At 44.4% G+C, this 23127-nt stretch overlaps 1 protein-coding gene across 3 annotated transcripts in view; it reads right to left on the bottom strand.

The window, feature by feature from the left end:
* LOC126251885 (collagen alpha-1(XVIII) chain-like) overlaps positions 1 to 23127 on the bottom strand; it is a 733026-nt gene that overhangs the window by 236285 nt on the left and 473614 nt on the right. For all 3 annotated transcript variants that reach the window (XM_049952585.1, XM_049952587.1, XM_049952586.1), the window contains exons 4-5: positions 17379 to 17632; positions 3956 to 4204 (exon numbers count right to left, since the gene is read on the bottom strand). In XM_049952585.1, the coding sequence (XP_049808542.1) occupies positions 3956 to 4204; positions 17379 to 17632 (503 nt within the window). The remainder of the gene's footprint in view (positions 1 to 3955; positions 4205 to 17378; positions 17633 to 23127) is intronic.

Genomic DNA, 23127 nt, shown 5'->3' with positions numbered 1-23127 from the left:
ATCAGTTCTTGTGGTAAGAGTCTTCCATAGACTTCTTTCCAAGCTAGTTCTTTTCACTACTTGTTTATTTCGTACTTTACCTGTCAACTTATTTTTAATATTCTACGATAGCAACTCCTGTTTCTCCTTCTGCGTATTTCCGATGGTCCTTCTCTCACATCCACACAGTGCAGTGCTCTACTGTCTTGACGTACACTTCCAGGAACTTTTTCCTCACTTTCATATCAATATCTGATATCTTCTTCTTTCTGGGGTTGCAATGTTACTTTGGACTTGGCAATGTTAGTGGTAGGGAGTAGCCAGATACACTTCCCGTCACCACCCCTTCCCCAGCGGGACGGAATTTGTGTATCCCATCTGTCTGCGTATAGCGTTATCCCATGTGAAATTGGGAGAACGTTTTTGAAATGTTCTCGAATCGTGTTACGGGGGTGGGGAGTAGGTACCAGCCCATTATCCACATAATGGTATGTGGGAAACTGCCTAAATACCACAACCAGGCTGGCTTGCACAACGAACCTTGTCGTTAATCCTCCAGGCGGATTCGATCCGGGGTTGGGGCGCCTCCCCAAATCCCGGAAGCGTCGTGCTAACGCGTGCACCTACCCGAGCGGCTCATGTCAATATCTGATATGCGACCTGCTATTGAAGAAAGTTCTCTTCGTCTGTTCAGACCCACTTCTTATATCGAATCTCGCATAATATAATAATATAAATCCTTTCACTATGAATTTTAACCCCACTACCGAAATTTACTCCCTTCATTGCTTCTTCGATACAAACATTGAGCATTAGACGAGCCTTACGCCCGTTTTAATCTGACTACTTCTCTCTGGCACTTTTCTCTTTGCCTTCGTTATTATTATTTTTTCTTGGTTCTTGTATAATTGTGTGTTACCCACTTTTCTTTAAGTGATTACCTATTTTAGTGGGGATTTAAAACATGTTGCACGGCGTTTTTTTCTTGGACGACAAATGCTGTGAAAATGCCTTGATGTTTCTTCAATCACGCTTCCATGTACTACTGGAGCTTCCTTTACCTTTCCTAAGGTCAAACTGATCGTCATATAGGTGATCCTCAATTTTATTTTCCAGCATTCTATGAAAAAATCTTACTAGAAGATAATATAGTTACAGAGACGTCAGATTGGCGTTTTCAAATAGCATAATTGCCACTGAGGAATAGAAAAAAATACATTATCAAGGATGCTAAGTATAGTAGGCATACATATATATATAGTGTTTCAAAGTCTGAGTGACAAACATGTAGGGGTGATAGATGATGTCACAGGAAACAAGTTTTTTTACAAAGTACTCGGCGACGCTTCCTGTCGATGTTAGGCATGTCTAGTAATTGATTATGCCTATGAAAGGCATCAGGGCATAGATACTCTGTGACGATCGTACGCAACGTGTGTCGTCTATAAGCCAGTTATATGCCCCATGTGAAAGGTTATACGCCTAGCATATGAAACATCTTTCTCCGCTTAGAGACACTCATTCTGAAGGTTTTATTGTTGAAAATCACTCAATAAAATTACTGTGCTACATAGTATGCAAGTGTGGCATACCTGGCTAGTAAGCCGTTGCAGTTCGATTAGATGTCGTGGTCCGAAGGCTTGTAAATTCAATACAATGGCGCCTGGCGTCGCCGGAAAGCTCAGACAACGATTTACCTCCAAGAAATGTTGTTCCACATGATGCGATATGTCACCGCTAGAAGTTTGTCGGAAAGATTTTCAAACGCCCTGTGTATACTTTAAACTACTGAACGTAGATAGCGGAAATACACTACTGGCCATTAAAATTGCTACACCACGAAGAGGACGTGCTACAGACGCGAAATTTAACCGATAGGAAGAAGATGCTGTGATATGCAAATGATTAGCTTTTCAGAGCATTCACACAAGGTTGGCGCCGGTGGCGACACCTACAACGTGCTGACATGAGGAAAGTTTCCAATCGATTTCTCATACACAAACAGCAGTTCACCGGTGTTGCCTGGTGAAACGTTGTTGTGATGCTTCGTGTAAGGAGGAGAAATGCGTACCATCACGTTTCCGACTTTGATAAAGGTCGGATTGTAGTCTATCGCGATTGCGGTTTATCGTATCGCGACATTGCTGCTCGCGTTGGTCGAACGCCGTGCTGGATCACAACGGCCTCGTATCACTAGCAGTCGAGATGACAGGCATCTTATCCGCATGGCTGTAAAGGATCGTGCAGCCACGTCTCGAACCCTGAGTCAACAGATGAGGACGTTTGCAAGACAACAACCATCTGCACGAACAGTTCGACGACGTTTGCAGCAGCATGGACTATCACCTCGGAGACCATGGCTGCGGTTACCCTTGACGCTGCATCACAGACACGAGCGCCTGCGACGGTTTACTCGACGGTGAACCTGGGTGAACGAATGGCAAAACGTCATTTTTTCGGGTGAACCCATACTGGTCGCATTCGTGTTTGGCGACATCGTGGTGAACGCACATTGGAAGCGTGTATTCATCGCCATACTGGCGTATCACCCGGCGTGATGGTATGGGGTGCCATTGGTTACACGTCTCGGTCACCTCTTGTTCGCATTGACGGCAGTTTGAACAGTGAACGTTACATTTCAGATGTGTTACGACCCATGGCTGTACCCATCATTCGATCCCTGCGAAACCCTACATTTCAGCATGATATTGCACGACCGCATGTTGCAGGTGCTGTACGGGCCTTTTTGGATACAGAAAATGTTCTTCGACTGCTGCCCTGGCCAGCACGTTCTCCAGATCTCTCACCAATTGAAAACGATTGGTCAATGGTGGCTGAGCAACTGGCTCGTCACAATACGCCAGTCACTACACTCTTGATGAACTGTGGTATCGTGTCGAAGCTGCATGGGCAGCTGTACCTGTACACGCCATCCAAGCTCTGTTTGAATCAATGCCCAGTCGTATCAAGGCCATTATTACGGCCAGAGGTGGTTGTTCTGGGTACTGATTTCTCAGGATCTATGCACCCAAATTGCGTGAAAATGTAATCACATGTCAGTTCTAGTATAATATATTTGTCCAACGAATACCCATTTATCAGCTGCATTTCTTCTTAGTGTAGCAAATTTAATGGCCAATAGTGTACTATAGTGTTGAGTTACAACTCTTCATTGTGAAATGGGTACATTTTGAATATAAATGTATAAATCATTTGAGTCAAAAATGAGTCAATATGTCAAATATCTTGAAGGAAACATATTGCTACACTAGCTATTATTTGTTGCATTAAAGTGTCCCTCTACTTGGCATTCACTATTGTGCTATTTTGACTGTGTAGCCGTCTCTCAAACTTATGTAGTACAATCCATTTAATGGACGTATCTGAGTTACAGTGAAAGTGTTCTTCAAATCACAGAATGCTATAACTGTAGGGAGACTGGCCAGTTAAAAGTGTAAACGGTACTGACTACCTACAGTGAAATCTCACAGCCTGTAAGAAACATGGGGTGTTGGCAACTTAGATGTCTATGTACATTGGCAGTAGCCTCTTACCACTCCTAAGTGGCAGATAGTTAAAATATTTTACTGTTGTGTCACCTCAGGTACACTTCAGCCGGAATCCAAATATGTAAATCTGATGTGTTATAGCACATTGTTACTTGAAAATGGATACACAGCTGACACTACACTACAACAACTGCAAAGTATTTGGTTGTTTTAACAAACCCAACAACAGCCAATGTGGTAGGGTGATTTCATTTACAAGTTTGTGGTAGCTGTAAAACCTTATTGAAGTTTGAAAGAAAGGTTTCATTTTGATTTTGACATAGTGGGCTGTCTTCATTTTTCTTGTCGTTTGTAATAGAGATGGTGAAGTGAAGTGCAGTGCCATAAGAAGTGTGTCGCTGGCTTTAATGCGGCTCCGCTTCGCCAGAACTGTCACTGCTCCACTACTGCCCGGGCGGGTGACTCACCGTGAAGGCTTTGGGCCCTCCGAGGCGCAGCGTGGAGCCCTGCGGCAGGGGCAGCGGCCCTCCCGCGCCGCCGGCCGCCACGGGCTCGCCGTGCTGCTTGCAGTTGAGGAAGAGCGTCACGTTGCCCGGGGCGACGCGGAACGACAGCTTGGACCAGCGCTGCCCCAGCGCCGGCACCAGGAAGCTGGCCGCCTCCTCGCCGTCCCGCTCGATGGTCACGCGGGACTGGTCGCCCTCTGCCGGCCCGATCTGCACAACACCGCCACACAGACGCTAGCATATGGCACTAAACATGAAACATAGACTCTCCATAAATGTTTACCATCATTTCAAGATTAAATATTAATTTTATATTGAAGAACCAAAAAAAAAGGTATAGGCACAAATATTCAAATGCAGAGATATGTAAAAAGGCCGAATACGGCGCTGCGGTTGGCAATGCCAGTATACGACAGCCTGGTGGAGTTGTTAGATCGGTTACTGCTGCTACAATCGCAGGTTATCACGATTTAAGTGAGTTTGAACGTCGTGTTGTAGTCGGAGCACGAGTGATGGGACACAGCATAACGACCATTTCATGAGTGTGCCATGAATATCAGGAATCCAGTAAAACATCGAATCTCCGACATCGTTGCGGCCGGAAAAAGATCCTGCAAGAATGGGACCAACGACGACTGAAGAGAATTGGTCAACGTGACAGAAGTGCAGTTCTTCCGCAAACTGCTGAGGCATCAACAAATGTCAGCGTGCGAAGTAGTCAACGACACATCATCGATATGGGCTTTCGGAGACGAAGGCCCACTCGTGTACACTTGATGACTGCATGACACAAAGCTTTACGCCTCGCCTGGGCCAGTCAACACCGACATCAGACTGACGATGACCAGAAACATGTTGCCTGGTCGGACGAGACTCGTTTCAACTTGTGTCGAGCGGATGGACGTGTACGGGTATAGAGACAACCTCACGAATCCGTGGACCCTGCATGTCAGCAGGGAACTGTTCAAGGTGGCTGAGGCTCTGTAATGGTGTGGCGCGCGTACAGTTGGAGTGATATGGGTGAGACCTCTGATACGTCTAGATACGACTCTCAAAGGAGACATGTACATAAGCATCCTGTCTGATCATCTGCATCCATTCATGTCCACTGGGCAATTCCAGCAGAACAATGTGACACCCCATACGTCCAGAATTGCTACAGAGTGGCTCCAGGAACAGTCTTCCGAGTTTAAACACTTCTGCTGGCCACCAAACTCCCCAGACATGAACATTATTGAGCATATCTGGGGTGCCTTGGAACGTGCTGTTCAGGAGAAATCTCCACCCCCTCGCACTCTTACAGATTCATGGACAGCCTTGCAGGATTCATGGTGTCCGTTCCGCCCAGCACTATTCCAGACATTAGTCGAGTCCATGCCACATCGTGTTGAGGCACTTCTGCGTCTACTAGGGAAGCCATCAAGTTTCTGTGCAGCTGTGTCTCATTCAACATTTTCCCCGCAAGGATTGCTGTGTGAGAAATGGCTGCCCCCCCTCCCCATCTCCCCACCACCAGGACAAAGCTTAGTGTGTTGAGTGGCTAGCAGAACCCAAATCACTGATTACTGTGCAGTGAAACTTCGTGTCAAATTATGGAAAGAAAGCACCTGATGTCGAGTTAATCAGAACATGGATGGAAGCTTTTTTAGCTACAGTGTAGGTACAAATGGAAAAGCAGAGGCTGACCATCGATTTCGGAGGATGTGTAGGTAGTTCAAACCACATTCACGAGCTCGCCACAGAAATCGATTAGACAAGCTTCGTGGGGGCTTCACGTGCCAAATATTGCAATGCATAAAATGTTTCCCGTCTTACCAGATGGTCGCCCAAAACGTGAACAATTTTCACTCGCTGAACCATTTGGATGAGGACGATGATGCCTTGGAGCGTGTGTGTTTTTACGATGAGTCAACATTTAATGATTGTGGCTCAGTTAACAGCCATAATGTCTGGCTCTGGTGAGCAGAAAATCCTCATGTCTTAAGAGAACACATTCAGGATAGTCCAAAGGATAATATGGTTGTGGGTTAATGTATGATCAAGGACTGGCCCATTTTTCTACCTTGAAAGCAGTGTAAGTGAATATGTTTACCTAGACATGTTGGTAAATTATGCCATTCCCCAGCTACAGGATATGCATGACGATATCATCTTTCAGCAACATGGTGTTCTCCCTCATTGGGCTCTAGAAGTCCGCGGTTTTCTTAATGAAACCTTTCCCAACAGCTGGATTAGCAGAGATGGTCCAATTCCATGACCCCCGACATCACCTGACATTACCCCCAAAGATTTCTTTCTTCAGGGGTACGTGAAAGATACTGTGTACAAAACAATTGTTCCTGATATTCTGACATTGCAACAACATATCAGAGATGCCATTGGCCCAATCACACAAGACATGTTGCACAATGTGTAGCAAGAGATTGAATACCGGCTTGATATTTTGGTTATTATCGGGTATGCACATGCTGAAGTGTTTTTATGTTGAAGTGTATTACCTGTATTAACTGTTTATGTAAGGTTGAAAACTTAATGAGTAGACAAAAGTATATGTGGTGTAACGCATTTCATTTACTGTATCCAATAAAATTTTTAATCAACATATACATTTACAGACACTCTGTACAGTCAACAATATCGAAATAGGCATAAATACAGATAATACAGTAAAAAGAGTTGTTACTAGTATATGCTAATGCCAAGCCTCATTATGTAGTCAAGACGTGATGGGTTACTCACGAAAAAGCCGTTTGGATAATCGACGGAGGGTCTCAGTTTATACCTCATCAATGTGCCGGTTGGTCTGTTTCGGTGCTTGACAATTACAGCTTGGGCTGGATTGCTCACCCCATTTGCTCAGGTTATATGCATACACTCCGTGTTCTGTTCGAGTGTGATTTACATTCTTCCACTCTTGCTGTGGGATTTCAAAGCCCTTGGGTCTCTGTAAGGGGAGAATATCATGCTGCACTTCTGGTGGAGCATTCGTAGTCCAGGTTTCACACCATTTGCTGTCAGTAGTGAAGCTGCTACGAGCAAGCTGTTGGACCAGTCGTAAGTGGGGATTTTTGGAACGAAGTCGGTTTGTTGTCAACCCAGAGACATCTCGAAGAGTGGGATTGTTCGTTACTTTGGAATATTCTTTAAACAGGTCTCCTTTTCTTGTTAACAGAGGAGCGGCTATGTGATGGAGTGTTGGAAGCCAGTATAGTGACTAGTTGTCATGGATTCTTGTTGTTGTAATGAGCTGAGTGTCTATCTTATTTACATGTGGACTGCTCAACTACACCGTAGCCAAATATTCAGCCCTAAAATACACTAAAATGAGTGCCGAAGTTCTAAACATATTAGCTGCCATTGGCCAGTTAGTACAGCAGTTTCTGGATAAAATTTTTTCTTGTGCTTAATCTGGAAGTACCCTTTGTAGAGGTGTTTCTTGAAAGACAGTATTTTGTTAACAGCCATTGCAAGATATTTGGGTAGCTCTGGTAGGGAAGCACTGTGTCGTTCATAGAGACCTCCAGTTTATAGTCTACTACGCTGTCGTTTAAGTATAAACTGTTGACTTCGTTTTTGGAAAGATTGCATGGGCCTCCACATGGTGAAATATTTATGTAGTTTGTTTACAATACTCCTGAAGTCTTTTTGCTGAACCGTCAGCATGTCCAAACTTCTTTGTGTTGCTTTCAGGTATGACATATGTATAAACGTTGAAAAGTACAGGGGATAAGACTGAACCCTGTGATCCTCCATTATATCGCACCAGTACTTACAACCTTACAATAACCTACACCTGAGTTCTGGGTGGTGTTAAGCGAGCAACAGTGATCTGATAATTTAAATCATTCAAATAGTAACTAAAACTGTTCAGAGACATTTTAAAGGTACCTGATCCTGGGTTTGAGTGCTGAATTTTAAAGCTACAAGATTGAAATTTTGGTGGCAGATGTATTGTAGCATAAAAACTTCATACTGAAATGTCTGTTGTGCTACGGTTAGTATTTTCCGAGATTTTCTGGTAAGTGTGAATTTTGACCTAGGATGAACTAAAATGTTCTAGATTATCCATCCCTTATAGGTAATTAAGAACTTAGGAATTTCAGCACCATATTCTTGTTGACTTAATAAAAATGTACCAATGTTTAGTAGAATCAAAGTAATATTAAGTGGTACAGTGATGAGAAAGCGACGAGTTAAGAGGACATGGACGAATAAGAACTCTATTTGAAAAATTATACAAGACATATTTAAACAGAAGATCCAAATTTAGAAATGATCTTCTATAAACAATAATCTATTACAGAAAAAATCTAGATGGAAATAGAATGCAAATTGGGAGACATATTTGAGATTCCAGAATGAGATTTTCACTCTGCAGCGGAGTGTGCGCTGATATGAAACTTCCTGGCAGATTAAAACTGTGTGCCCGACCGAGACTCGAACTCGGGACCTTTGCCTTTCGCGGGCAAGTGCTCTACCATCCTTTTTTTTTTTTTTTTTTTTTTTTTTTCCCGGGAGGCCCCTTGCGGGCTTTGGTGCTGGTCTTATTGCATACGAGGCCACATGGGGTGATCTGCGCGACGGATGGGAATGAAATGATGAAGACAACACAAAACCCAGGCCCTGAGCGAAGGAAATACCCGACGCAGCCGGGAATCGAACCGGGGTCCGTAGGACGGCAATCCGTCACGCTGCCCACTTTTTTTTTGTGTGTGTAACAATAACAAACATAAACTGCTTCTAGCACTTTTTCTTTAAATATATAAGACGATGACTTTATAAAATAAAATTTTTCTGGGAAACGTAAATAAGTGGACTTTTTTTACATAATAGTGAAAAAAATAAAATAAAATATCCTGCTTCTGTCAGTACAAAACAATAACGTTCTACGTTCCTCTTTTAGGTGCGTACCTCGCTAATCCCGTCATACCTCGCGTTGGTGTCAGGTACGTCTTCACGTGTGTTTGTGGATCCTCTCCACTGTCCTGGTCCTTTCTTGTTCTGATACTTATAGACAATAATTACATTCTCCTACCCGGGACACCCCAACTGGGTGGGGGATCAAGCAAGGCACTCCCTAAAAAAATTGCGTAATATGATCGATATCTCGGATGTCTCATAAGCTGTGAGTGATGTTCCTGTAGTAAGGCCCAAAAGTCAAGCACATTCTTACTGCCGTCTCGGAAAAGATAACGCACAGTCAAACCTCGAATCCAAGTCACTACGTTTGTCTTCGTTCGGGGATAATACGTCCTATCTGGGAGAAGTAGCGTGCGTGGTTCTATTGTTTGCGGCCCCACCCGAAGGAGGAAGGCGATCATTTTTTTGACCAAACACCATACGTCCGCCGAAGGACCGCATATCAGGCGATGCTCCTCAGTGTCGATAACATTGCACTGCGGACACAGTGGCTCGTCCGCCATATGAATTGTATGCAACCTGGAACGAGTCACGTATTTCCCATTGACCACCTGATACCACAGTGCGCGCGGTCCCGTATCAAGGTGTGGGTGGTGCACTGTACGCCATACCACTGACCACGTAACCGTTGGTTGGCGGCGCTCTACGGCATTGTTCGGCCGTCGTCGAGTCAAGATGTGATATATATCACGTGTCGTTGCCGTCCTGGTAGTTGGTAGGTCCATATGTACATAACTGTGTTCCACAAAGAAGGTTCGCATATGGGCAAGCGATGGTGAGATGTGAGCCACCGCTACAGCTACCGAAGCACGACTCACGCCCGGTACTCACAGCTTTACTTCTGCCAGTACCTCGTCTCCTACCTTCCAAACTTTACAGAAGAGCTTCTGTAAAGTTTGGAAGGTAGGAGACGAGATACTGGCAGAAGTAAAGCTGTGAGTACCGGGCGTGAGTCGTGCTTCGGTAGCTCAGATAGCTTCTGTAAAGTTTGGAAGGGAGGAGACGAGATACTGGCAGAAGTAAAGCTGTGAGTACTGGGCGTGAGTCGTGCTTCGGTAGCTCAGATGGTAGAGCACTTGCCCGCGAAAGGCAAAGGTCCCGAGTTCGAGTCTCGGTCGGGCACACAGTTTTAATCTGCCAGGAAGTTTCATATTTGAGATTCATTGTTACGATAGGGTGTAATTTGAGCACACGGTTGGAAGTGCTTGCGGTTACAAATCGAGTATTATGTCTGCCGTCCGCATCACGAGAATAAAAGCAACGCGGTTAGATCACCATGATCGGTCTGCAGGAGTAGCTATATGCGTTGTTCACTTCCGATTGATAACCGTGAGTCTCGGATGGCTGAGTGCTGAAAAACTGAGCTCCTAACTAATTCTCATTTCATAAATATGAACTTTCTTGCGAGTGTTAGGATATTACAAAAGACTAAATGGTGGTACTGTCTCATGCGTTTCGATTTCGTAAGTTTTTGTAAGCCGCCCGTAACGAAAATCTGCGTGGCAAATGGGCCATTATACTTTCCAGTTTTTAGGCGAGCAAAAGTATTACTGACTAGACAGGTCGATGTCTCATATAAACAGGGATTGAAATTACGAAACTTTGCTAAAATTCAGAATCTGAACTGTGCCCAGATAACGAGGAAAAAATACAGTTTATATGAGCTTGTACTGTTTTGTGCGTGTGAACAAAAGGAAATACAAACATATAAATTTATTCTTGGAACAGTGGCTACATAATTTCACTGGCAGTTTACTCATTGTCTCACAGTATTGAGCAAGAGTTTTTACAGCTCTCTCTCTAAGCACTATGCGACTTAACTTCTTAGGTCATCAGTCGCCTAGAACTTAGAACTAATTAACTAACCTAAGGACATCACACACATCCATGCCCGAGGCAGGATTCGAACCTGCGACCGTAGCGGTCGCTCGGCTCTAGACTGTAGCGCCTAGAACGGCACGGCCACTCCGGCCGGCAGTTTTTACAGCTAAGGAGTGCTGTAATGTCATCAAGCAGAATGCTTCGTTCCGACTATTTTCAGGTTGCCTGTCTTAGTAGTTTTTAGGCAACTGTCAGTTGGGTGAACTAGCTTAGGACACGTTTTGGCCAAAAATACATCTTGAGTCAACCTGTCACCGCACAACTCTTTCTGAGTATGATAACAGCGCTTCACACTCATTAAATGTTGAAGACCGCAAGCCCTGACAAACAAAATAATTCCATATTAATGTTTACAAGAGCGACATAAAACGTTACAGGCCTCGATGATGATAACAACAACGATGACGACAACGATGATGTAGAAACATTGGTTTTATGGTTGACAGCGATATTTTTCATCACTCGAGTTAAAAATATCGTATGAGAATTTTTAAGAAAGTAAAACTGTTCTCAACTCTGAGGTTGGTTTGATAGAAGTTCAAAATGGTTCAAATGGCTCTGAGCACTATGGGACTCAACTGCTGTGGTCATAAGTCCCCTAGAACTTACAACTACTTAAACCTAACTAACCTAAGGACAGCACACAACACCCAGCCATCACGAGGCAGAGAAAATCCCTGACCCCGCCGGGAATCGAACCCGGGAACCCGGGCGTGGGAAGCGAGAACGCTACCGCACGACCGCGAGATGCGGGCGATAGAAGTTCAGCTCTATTAGGTGTGAAATACCGAAGCTTTTCTCCGGCCTTTGAATTCACTTATATAGCCAGATACAGAGGACCCTAGAGCTTAGCCTGAACTCCGAATCACTGTGAAATTCGGCATTTTTCACATTAACAAATCACTGGCAGCCCAGTGGTGAAAGAACTGATAGTTGACAGAAAAAAAATCGTCGTTCTTAGGGAGAGCTTTTGAACTTGTAGCATGGCAGTTGCCGACTGAGCTACTGAGGAGATTTAACGATTCCCTACGAACCATTTGCTCACATATATTATGTTACCATCGGTTTCGCTCAAAAGAACATCAACAGGTTACGTAACGGTAAAGGCAATATCTAGAACATGACGATCATTTCAACACACCGTCAACCGCATGGCAGCAGCAGGATGATCGGTGAGCACAAGAAACTTGGCATGCTATGTACACAAACATACCATACACACAATGCCAAGTTTCCTGTGCTCACCGATCATCCTGCTGCTGCCAGGCCGTTGGCGGTGTGTCTGTACGATCGAACCCGATGTTCTTTTGAATGAACCCGGTCGTGACAAAATAAACGTGTGTCAGCACCATTTGATGACACACAAAAACAAACACACACACACATACACACAGAGAGAGAGAGAGAGAGACAGAGGGGGGGGGGGACAGAGAAGGAGGGAGGGAGAAGAGAGAGAGAGAAAGAGGGAGGGAGGGAGGGAGAGGAAGAGTGTGTGTGTGTGAGAGAGAGAGAGAGAGAGAGAGAAAATAAGTTCAAGCTTGAAAACTAGGGCTGGAGTCCTGAAACAGAATTTTCAAAGTTTTGCCACGTATAGTCCTGGATCAGAGATGGCAGAGTTGTTAACTTGGTACATGTTACTAATTTTTAATTTCTTTGACCAGGCATTTTTTTTTTTTGAGTAATCAGTCTTTTCACTAGTTGATGCGGCCTGGAACGAATTTCTCTTCTGTGCCAAACGTCTCGTCTCAGAGTAGCACGTGCACTCTACTTCCTCAATTACGTGCTGGATGTATCCCAATCTCTGTCTTCTTCTACGATTATCACCCTCTACAGTTCCCTCTAGTACCTTGGAAGATATTCCCTGATGTCTTAACATATATTCTGTCATCCTGTCCCCTCTTCTTGTCAGTGTTGTTCCATATATTCCTTTCCTCGCCAATTCTGCAGAAACCTCCTCAAAAAATGGTTCAAATGGCTCTGAGCACTATGGGACTTAACATCTGAGGTGATCAGTCCCCTAGAACTTAGAACTATTTAAACCTAACTAACCTAAGGACATCACACACATCCATGCCTGAGACAGGATTCGAACCTGCGACCGTAGCGGTCGCGTGGTTCCACACTGAAGCGCCTAGAACCGCTCGGCCACACCGGCCGGCAAACCCCCTCATTCCTCACCTTATCACTCAACTTAATTTTCAACATTCTTCTGTAACACCATACCCCCGGTTTTCCCACAGTCCTCGTTTCACTGCCGTATGATGTTATACTCCAAACGTACATTCACAGAAATGTTTTCCTCAAATTAAGGCCTGTATTTGATACTATTAGACTTGTATTGGTCAGGAATGCTCTTTTTGCCCGTGATAGTCTACTTTTTATGTCCTCCTTGCTCCGTCCGTCATGGGTTTTTTGCTGCCTAGGTAGCAGAACTCCAGAACTTCATCTAGTTCGTGATCAGAAATTATGATGTTAAGTTTCTCGCTGTTCTCATTTCTGCTACTTCTCATTGCGTTCTTGTTTCCTCGATTGACCCTCAGTGCATATTCTGTACTCATTAGACTCTTCATTCTGTTCAGCAGATCCTGTAATTCTTCTATATTTTCACCGAGGACAGCAATGTCATCAATTAATCTTATCATAGATATCTTTCCACATCGAAATTAAATTCCAATCTTGAACGATTCTTTTACTTCCAAATGTAGACTGAACACCAGGAGCGAAGGACTACATCCCTATCATACACCTTTCCTTCCGTACATTTCGTTCTTGGTTTTACACTCGTATTGTTCGCTCTTGGCAAGATAAGGGCCTCTTAAATCTAACCGGACACGTTTTAGAGAGTAAATACCGCAATAGACGTACTACATGAGCTGTACATAATAATAATAATAATAATGATAAAATACACAAGTAAAGTGAAAACTTCGTCCGCAATATTATTTTATTTATAGGGCTTTGTAATGTAATTGTGCACTGCTAAAGCTGTTTCATTCAAGTGGGTGCACTGGCATACCATTCCATCACAATACTTCGCTTTGGGCGGCATATTATGAGTAGGCATGAAGACAGTTTTTGACAGATTAGAGTATTATCTTATAATCAGTTTAATAAATCATGACGGAAAAATACTAACGACTGATAGAAGTCGACTTCGGGGAAGATCAATTTGGGTTCCAGTGCAAGTAGGTACAAGAAAGACAAACCTACAATTATACGTAGCATATGAAGATTTAAAAATACCTTTTAACAGTGATGAATGGGCCACATTCTTTGAAATTTGAAAATGATCAGAGTTGAAATACAGACAGTGAAGGGTTAGCTGCCACTTTTACAGAAACAAGAGTACATTTATGTAGGTTGAAAGACATAAACGGAGACAGTGAACGAGAAATGAGTGAAACAGGGGCGTAGCGTATCCTAAATGATATTTAATCCAGATATTGAGCAAGCAGTAGAGGGAACCAAGGAGAAATTTGGAAAGGGAATTACAGATCAGGGAGAAGAAATAAAACCTTTGAGGTTTGCTGATGACATTGTAATTCTGTCAGAGACGGCAAGTGGCTTGAAGAGTAGTTGAATGGAACGGATAGTGCTTTGGAAAGAGTATGTTGGATGAACATCAACATTAGTAAAAAAAGGGTAATGGAATGTAGTCGAATCAAATTTGATGATTTGAGGGAATTAGATTAGGAAATGAGATACTAAAAGCATTAAATGTGTTTTGGTATTATGGTAGCAAAATAAGTGACTACGGCCGAACCCTCTATTGCACTGCGTATATTTAGATATACGTATTTTCAGAACCCTGTATTAGATCAGATAATGTAACAGAGCCATTCATGCGCAGTGTATACTTCGATATATATCTGTAATTTCCGTTTAATACGCCAGATGACAGCTTTTTTATGTCAATAGAGCAAAAGTTGTCAAAAATGTTAGTTGCGTCTAGAAGTCTATGAGTTTGGCGCTATATGATTATCATACAGCGCCATTTGGTTTGGGTTGACCACAGTTTCATAAGAATCTCACAATATACCTGTGATGTCACAATATCCGCACGAATTATTCTCAGGAAATCTGTTTTTAAAATTCTTTTGCCATCCCAAAATGCTGCAACCATAATTTTGCGGTTTGGTAGGTCTGCATGAATTTTTTGGCCTAATTTGGAAAGTGAGTGTGTATGTAATGTTTGGACTATTTCTTTGTCTCAGTGTTGACTTACTGCTCCAACATCCCGCCACAGACTCGATTCTGTTCAGCAATTCCACTCCCTCTTTACAGTAAAACTGAAGGACAGTTGAGGCCGAACTCATTTTTTCAATTTTGTGAACATCGCTTAACATTTTGTTGCCCATCATGTACAAAATTTATGGTCATTCAACCCGTCTGCGACAATATTAAAGAGGGTTGTCCTTTGAGGCACAACCTGCAGGAAGTTCGGAAATTGAGAACCCACGTCTCGCACTCACAATTTCGTCAACATGTTGCACAAGTACATCACTCACATCTGAATGTCTTTCTCGAACAGTTTCATGACGCACATTTGTGAGACCAGCGTTCAGTTTTCTGCACCAACTCCTTCACAACACGGTCAGTTATAACCCCAATCCAAATGCACAAGACGCAATCGACGATTGATCTCGGTGGCAATGATTCCTTTTGCTTGTAGGAAGCAAATGACGGGACGTACCTCGCAACTGGCAGGAACACAACGTGACGTTCAGTTTCCTTTTCTATCCACGTGAGCGCCACACAGCTACAAGCTTTTGTTTATTTTTAATAACCGACCAGACGACAATTTATGAACAGCGTTCGTATTATTTAGAATTTTTCCCCGTAAGAAAGAGGGACACATTTTACATACGCTGTATCATGTGTAGTTCCAACACCGATGTACGAAGGAGGTGATGTTATGGAATGGGGGTATTGTTTGTGGTTATGGCATGGTCCCCTTATTATGCTTAAGAAGATGCTAAATGCGGAAGGATATGATGTTACAGTATTTTATACTGCGTGTGGAGAGGAACAGTCCGGAGAAGATGATTGTATCAGCATGATAATGTTTCCTGTCATAACGTAGCATCTGTGAGACGAAGGTTTGTGGACAATAACATTCCTGAAATGGTCTGCCCCCCCCCCCCCAACCCCCCACGACCCACAGTCTTGAGCTCAATCCAATGAAACTCCTTTGCTATGATTTAGAACGTGGACTTCGGCCTAGACCCCAGCGTCTAAAATCACCAGCTTCCCTGGTTTCGGCTCTTGAAGAATGCTCTGCCATTCCTCCACCATAGGTTAATCACCACTATAGGTGGAAGCATAAGCGGCCAAAGACGCTACTAGCTAGGGCATAACCACCTATGGCAAGCTAACATACACCAACAAGCGACAAACGTCAGCAAGACCCTGCATATCAGCAACGTTGGCTGGAAATTACCAGCTGCTATTAGAGCCGACCAACAGGCCACAGCAGGGAAACTGACGAGCTCGTCCACTGACTAAATTATAGCCAAAATCTTCCTACACTGTGAATCCCATATATGACCTATCGGACACAAAAACGATGATAAACCAAATGGTTGCAGGTTGCTGATGCTGACGCTGATCGAGAGCTCAACACCGGCACCCAGTGGCAGCCACCGAGCCACAGCAACGCACAACGTCAAAGGTCTCGACATGCGTGATACCCACTACTAACAAAGCCTACCGTTGCATGACCTATCGCAGGCAGCAAGATATCCGCTACTGCTCTTACCACCCGACCTAAATATCGCAGAGGTTTTTTTCCCTTGGCTCTTGCCTTGGCACTTTTTTTCCTCTGCCCTTCAAACCGCTACCCTTCGTTCGACTTCGACCCAATCTATCTCCAGATGAGCGCAGGCAGCAAGACATCCGCTACTGCTCTTACCACCCGACCTAACTATCGCAGAGGTTTTACCCTTGGCTCTTCCATTGGCACTTTTTTTCCTCTGCCCTTCAAACCGCTACCTGTTCGACTTCGACCCAATCTATGATCGCGTATTAATTGTTAACCTTAACCAGAAGTACCCAAACATCGCGGTACCCACATCCTGAGACACCTCACTACAGTGAAAACTAACCCTTATGCAGAGATGGCGGTAGACCTTTTGACTTGGCCATCATGCCGGTGTGGGCGTGGAGGGGCTCCACCACTATAGTAAAAAAAAAAAAAAAATTTCTCCACAGACATTCAGACGTCTCGCGTAAAGTGTCCACAGCAGCGTTCAAGCGGTCAACAGAGCGAGGTGGCGCAGTGGTAGCGCACTGGACTCGCATTCGGAAGGACGACGGTTCAATCCCGCGTCCGGCCATCCTGATTTAGGTTTTCCGTGATTTCCCTAAATCGCTCCAGGCAAATGCTGGAATGGTTCCTCTGAAAGGGCACGGCCGACTTCCTTCCCTAATCCGATGATCTCGCTGTTTGGTCTCTTCCCCCAAACAATCCAACCCAATCAAGCGGTCACAAAACGAAGGGTGAACGCGCCTCAGGTTTCCAAATACTTTTAATGAGTTAGCATATATGTCAGGTACTGAGAAGCGGGACTGAACACAGACGCACCTTGAGGCCCAGCAGCACCTTCTCATTTCCGGGATCGGTGACGGAGAAGAGGTAGCCGCCCTGGTCGTCGGACGGCTTGACGACGGCGTTGAGCGCGAACTCTGGGTACAGCTCGGTGGGCAGCGAGTCCTCGGCCGGCGAGCTGAAGTCGGTGGTGGGCGAGAGCGGAAACGCGGGGAAGCCGTCCAGGCCGGGCTCCGTCTCCAGCGACGAGTCCTTCACCTGCCGCAGCAGGTCGTGCCGCTCCAGCAGCGCTGCCAACACACCGCGCACCAAGCGTTACACACACCGAGGGCTTCAAACACCACTAATGACTACAACTTTCATAAAGACAGCGGAGAAGCAGCCACAAGACATTCACAGTCCACAAACGTCTAATTTACCCAACTAAAACATTAAAGACAGCGTGTCAAACAAAAAAACGTCCATTAAAATACACTACAGGCCATTAAAATTGTTACACCACGAAGATGACGCGCTACAGACGCGAAATTTAACCGACAGGAAGAAGAAGCTATGATATGCAAATGATTAGCTTTTCAGAGCATTCACACAAGGTTGGCGCCGGTGGCGACACCTGCAACGTGCTGACATGAGGAAAGTTTCGAACCGATTTCTCATACACAAACAGCAGTTGACCGGCGTTGCCTGGTGAAACGTTGTTGTGATGCCTTGTGTAAGGAGGAGAAATGCGTACCATCACGTTTCCGACTTTGTTAAAGGTCGGATCGTAGCCTATCGCGATTGCGGTTTATCGTATCGCGACATTGCTACTCGCGTTGGTCGAGATCCAATGGCTGTTAGCAGAATATGGAATCGGTGGGTTCAGGAGCGTAATATCGAACGCCGTGCTGGATCCCAACGGCCTCGTATCACTAGCAGTCGAGATGACAGGCATCTTATCCGCATGGGTGTAACGAATCGTGCAGCCACGTCTCGATCCCTGAGTCAACAGATGGGGACGTTTGCAAGACAACAACCATCTACACGAAGAGTTCGACGACGTTTGCAGCAGCATGGACTATCAGCTCGCAGACCATGGCTGCGGTTACCCTTGGCGCAGCATCACAGCCTGTGATGGTGTACTCAACGACGAACCTGGGCGCACGAATGGCAAAACTTTTCGGATGAATCCAGGTTACATTTCAGATGTGTTACGACCCGTGGCTCTACCCTTCATTCGATCCCTGCGAAACCCTACATTTCAGGAGGATAATGCACGACCGCAAATTGCAGGTTCTGTCCGGCCTTTCTGGATACAGACAATGTTCGACTGCTGCCCTGGCCAGCACATTCTGCAGATCTCTCACCAAGTGAAAACGTCTGGTCAATGGTGGCCGAGCAACTGGCTCGTCACAATACGCCAGTCACTACTCTTGATGAACTGTGGTATCGTGTTGAAACTGCATGGTCAGCTGTACCTGTACACGCCATCCAAGCTCTGTTTGACTCAATGCCCAGGCGTATGAAGGCCGTTATTACGGCCAGAGGTGGTTGTTCTGGGTACTGATTTCTCAGGATCTATGCACCCAAATTGCGTGAAAATGTAATCACATGTCAGTTCTACTATAATATATTTGTCCAATGAATACCCGTTCATCATCTGCATTTCTTCTTGGTGTAGCAATTTTAATGGCCAGTAGTGTATATCGAGCTGCTATTCCGTGATCGGATGAAATTCGTGTTGAAACTCAACTTTTCTTCCCCATTTGGGATTGTAGGATTTTGGATGGTCCGATACGTACTCTGTCTGGCTCCCTAGTAACTAAAATTCCGTTTCCAAATGCTCCCGCACAGAGACATGACTTCACATGTCGTGAAAGCTCGACCGCAAATGGCTGTTGTTGGCTGATATCGTTCGCTATTGCTATCTCGCAAAGGCGGAAGACTGATTAGATCTTATCCAGCACCAGATTACAGGTATCATTCAGCTTCACTCACCCCTCCTTCTGCTTAAGAAAGAGTGTTGTTTAGCAATCTCTATAGTCTGTAGATTCACGTAATTCTGAAGACTGCAAGAGCTGACAAGTGCCAGAATTATCGCACAATCAGCTTAAGAGCGCATTCATCCAAGTTGCTGACAAGAATAATGTACAGAACAATGGAGTAGAAAATTGAAGATGTGTTAGATGACGATCAGTTTGACTTTAGGAAAGGTAAAGGCACCAGAGAAGCAATTCTGACGTAGTGGTTGGTAATGGAGGCACCACTAAAGAAAAATCAAGACACGTTCATAGGATTTGTCGACCTGGAAAAAGCGTTCGACAGTATAAAATGGTGCAGGATGTTCGAAATTCTTAGAAAAACAGGGGAAAACTATAGGAAGAGACGGGTAGTATACAATGAGTACAAGAGCCAAAGGGAAATAATAAGAGTGGTCTATCAAGAACGAAGTGCTCGGATTAAAAACAGTGTAAGACAGAGATGTAGTCTTTCGCCCCTTCTGTTCAATCTGTACGTCGAAGAAGCAATGATGGGCATAAAAGAAATGTTCATGAGTGGGATTAAAATTCAAGGTGAAAGCACGCCAATGATAATATTCGCTGATGACATTGCTATACTGAGTGGAAATCAAGAAAAATTACATGCTCTGCTGAATGGAATGAACAGTCTAATAAGTGCTGAATACGGATTGAGAGTAAATCGAAGAAAGGCGAAAGTAATGAGAAGTAGCAGAAATGAGAACAGCGACAGACTTAACAGCAGGACTGATGGTCACGAAGTAGATGGAGTTAAAGAATTGTACTACCTAGGAAGCAAAGAAACCAGTGACGGATGGAACAAGGAGGACATCAAAAGCAGACTAGCACTGGCAAAAAGGGCATTGCTGGCCAAGAAAAGTCTACTTGCATCAAATACAGCCCTTAATTTGAGGAAGAAATTTCTGAGAATGTATTTTCGGAGCACAGTATTGTATGGTAATGAAACATGGACTTTTGGAAAACCGGAACAGAAGAGAATTGGAGTATTTGAGATGTGGTACTACAGAAGAATGTTGAAAATTAGGTGAACTGATAAGGTAAGGAATGAGGAGGTTCTGTGCGGAATCGGAGAGGAAAGGAATATGTGGAAAACACTGACAAGGAGAAGGGACAGGATGATTGGACGTCTTTTAAGACATCAGGGACTTCCATGGTACTAGAGGGAGCTCTAGAGAACAAAAGCTGAAGAGGAAGACAGAGACTGAAATACATCCAGCAGATAATTGAGGACGTAGATTGCAAGTGCTACTCTGAGATGAAGAGGTTGACATAGGTGAGGAAGTCGCGATGGGCCGCATCAAACCAGTCAGAAGAAGACAGATGAATAGTAATAATAATAATAATAATAATAATAATAATAAAGCCTACAGGGTGGTCCATTGATCGTGACCGGGCCAAATATCTCACGAAATAAGAGTCAAACGAAAAAACTACAAAAAACGAAACTTGTCTAGCTTGAAGGGGGAAACCAGATGGCGCTTTGGTTGGCCCGCTAGATGGCGCTGCCATAGGTCAAACGGTTATCAACTGCGTTTTTTAAAATAGGAACCCCCATATTTTATTACGTACTCGTGTAGTGCGTAAAGAAATATTAATGTTTTAGGCTCTGAGCACTATGGGACTTAACATCTATGGTCATCAGTCCCCTAGAACTTAGAACTACTTAAACCTAACTAACCTAAGGACATCACACAACACCCAGCCATCACGAGGCAGAGAAAATCCCTGACCCCGCCGGGAATCGAACCCGGGAACCCGGGCGTGGGAAGCGAGAACGCTACCGCACGACCACGAGAGGCGGGCTTAAGGTTTTAGTTGGACTACTTTTTTCACTTTGTGATAGATGTCGCTGTAATAGTCACAAATATATGGCTCACAATTTTAGAGGAACAGTTGGTAACAGGTAGGTTTTTTAAAATTAAAATACACAAAGTAGGTACGTTTGAACATTTTATTTCGGTTGTACCAATGTGATACATGGACCTTTGTGAACTTATCATTTCTGAGAACGCATGCTGTTACAGCGTGATTACCTGTAAATACAACCTTAATGCAATAAACGCTAAAAATGATGTCCGTCAACCTCAAAACATTTGACAATACGTGTAACGACATTCCTCTCAACAGCGAGTAGTTCACCTTCCGTAATGTTTGCACATGCATTGACAATGCGCTGACGCATGTTGTCAGGCGTTGTCGATGGATCACGATAGCAAATATCCTTCAACTTTCACCACAGAAAGAAATCCGGGGACGTCAGATCCGGTGAACCTGCGGGCCATGGTATGGTGCTTCGACGACCAATCCACCTGTCGTGAAATATGCTATTCAATACCGCTTCAATCGCACTCGAGCTATGTGCCAGACATCCATCATGTTGGAAGTACATCGCCATTCTGTCATGCAGTGAAACATCTTGTAGTAACATTGATAGAACATTACGTAGGAAATCAGCATACATTGCACCATTTAGATTGCCATCGATAAAATGGGGGCCAATTATACTTCCTCCCATAATGCCGTACCAAACATTAACCCGCCAAGGTCGCTGATGTTCCACTTGTCACAGCCATCGTGGATTTTCCGCTGTTGGTGAATGCCGCTTCGTCGCTTAATAGAACGCGTGCAAAAAATCTGCCTTCGTCCCGTAATTTCTCTTGTGCACAGTGGCAGAACTGTACACGACGTTCAAAGTCGTCGCCATGCAATTTCTGGTGCATAGAAATATGGTACGGGTGCACTCGTTGTTGATGTAGCACTCTCAACACCGACGTTTTTGAGATTCCCGACTCTCGCGCAATTTGTCTGCTACTTATGTGCGGATTAGCCGCGACAGCAACTAAAACACCTACTTGGGCATCATCATTTGTTGCATGTCGTGGTTGACGTTTCACATGTGGCTGAACGCTTCCTGTTTCCGTAAATATCGAAACTATCCGGCGAACGGTTGGGACACTTGGATGATGTCGTCCAGGATACCGAGCAGCATACATAGCACACGCCCGTTGGGTATTTTGATCACAATAGCCATACATCAACACGATATCGACCTTTCCCGCAATTGGTAAACGGTCCATTTCCACACGGGTAATGTATCACGAAGCAAATACCGTCCGCACTGACGGAATGTTACGTGATACCACGTACTTACGAGGTGTGGCTAGAAAAAAACCGGACTAGTACTGGTGAAACAATAAAACGAATGCAATGAGGCTGAAAGTCGCGTGGCCTGTCACGTGACTCTCGCTCCGCCTACTGCTCGAGTTTCATCTGCCTCCTGCGCTCAGTCTGCCCGTGGCGTCTGTTTTAAGTAGTTGACGTTTTGTCTGTGCGTCGGAAAATGTTGAGTGTACAGAAAGAACAGCGTGTTAACATCAAATTTTGTTTCAAACTAGGAAAATCTGCAAGTGAAACGTTTGTAATGTTACAACAAGTGTACGGCGATGATTGTTTATCGCGAACACAAGTGTTTGAGTGGTTTAAACGATTTAAAGATGGCCGCGAAAACACCAGTGATGACACTCGCACTGGCAGACCATTGTCAGCAAAAACTGATGCAAACATTGAAAAAATCGGTAAACTTGTTCGACAAGATCGCCGTTTAACAATCAGAAAAAAATGTGTGTGAAATCTTATGGGACTTAACTGCTAAGGTCATCAGTCCCTAAGCTTACACACTACTTAACGTAAATTATCCTAAGGACAAACACACACACCCATGCCTGAGGGAGGACTCGAACCTCCGCCGGGACCAGCCGTACAGTCCA

The sequence above is a fragment of the Schistocerca nitens genome, chromosome 4 (genome assembly GCF_023898315.1).
Source record: "Schistocerca nitens isolate TAMUIC-IGC-003100 chromosome 4, iqSchNite1.1, whole genome shotgun sequence".
NCBI classification, from domain to species: Eukaryota; Metazoa; Arthropoda; class Insecta; order Orthoptera; family Acrididae; genus Schistocerca; species Schistocerca nitens.
This window is presented reverse-complemented; position numbering and strand designations above follow the sequence as displayed.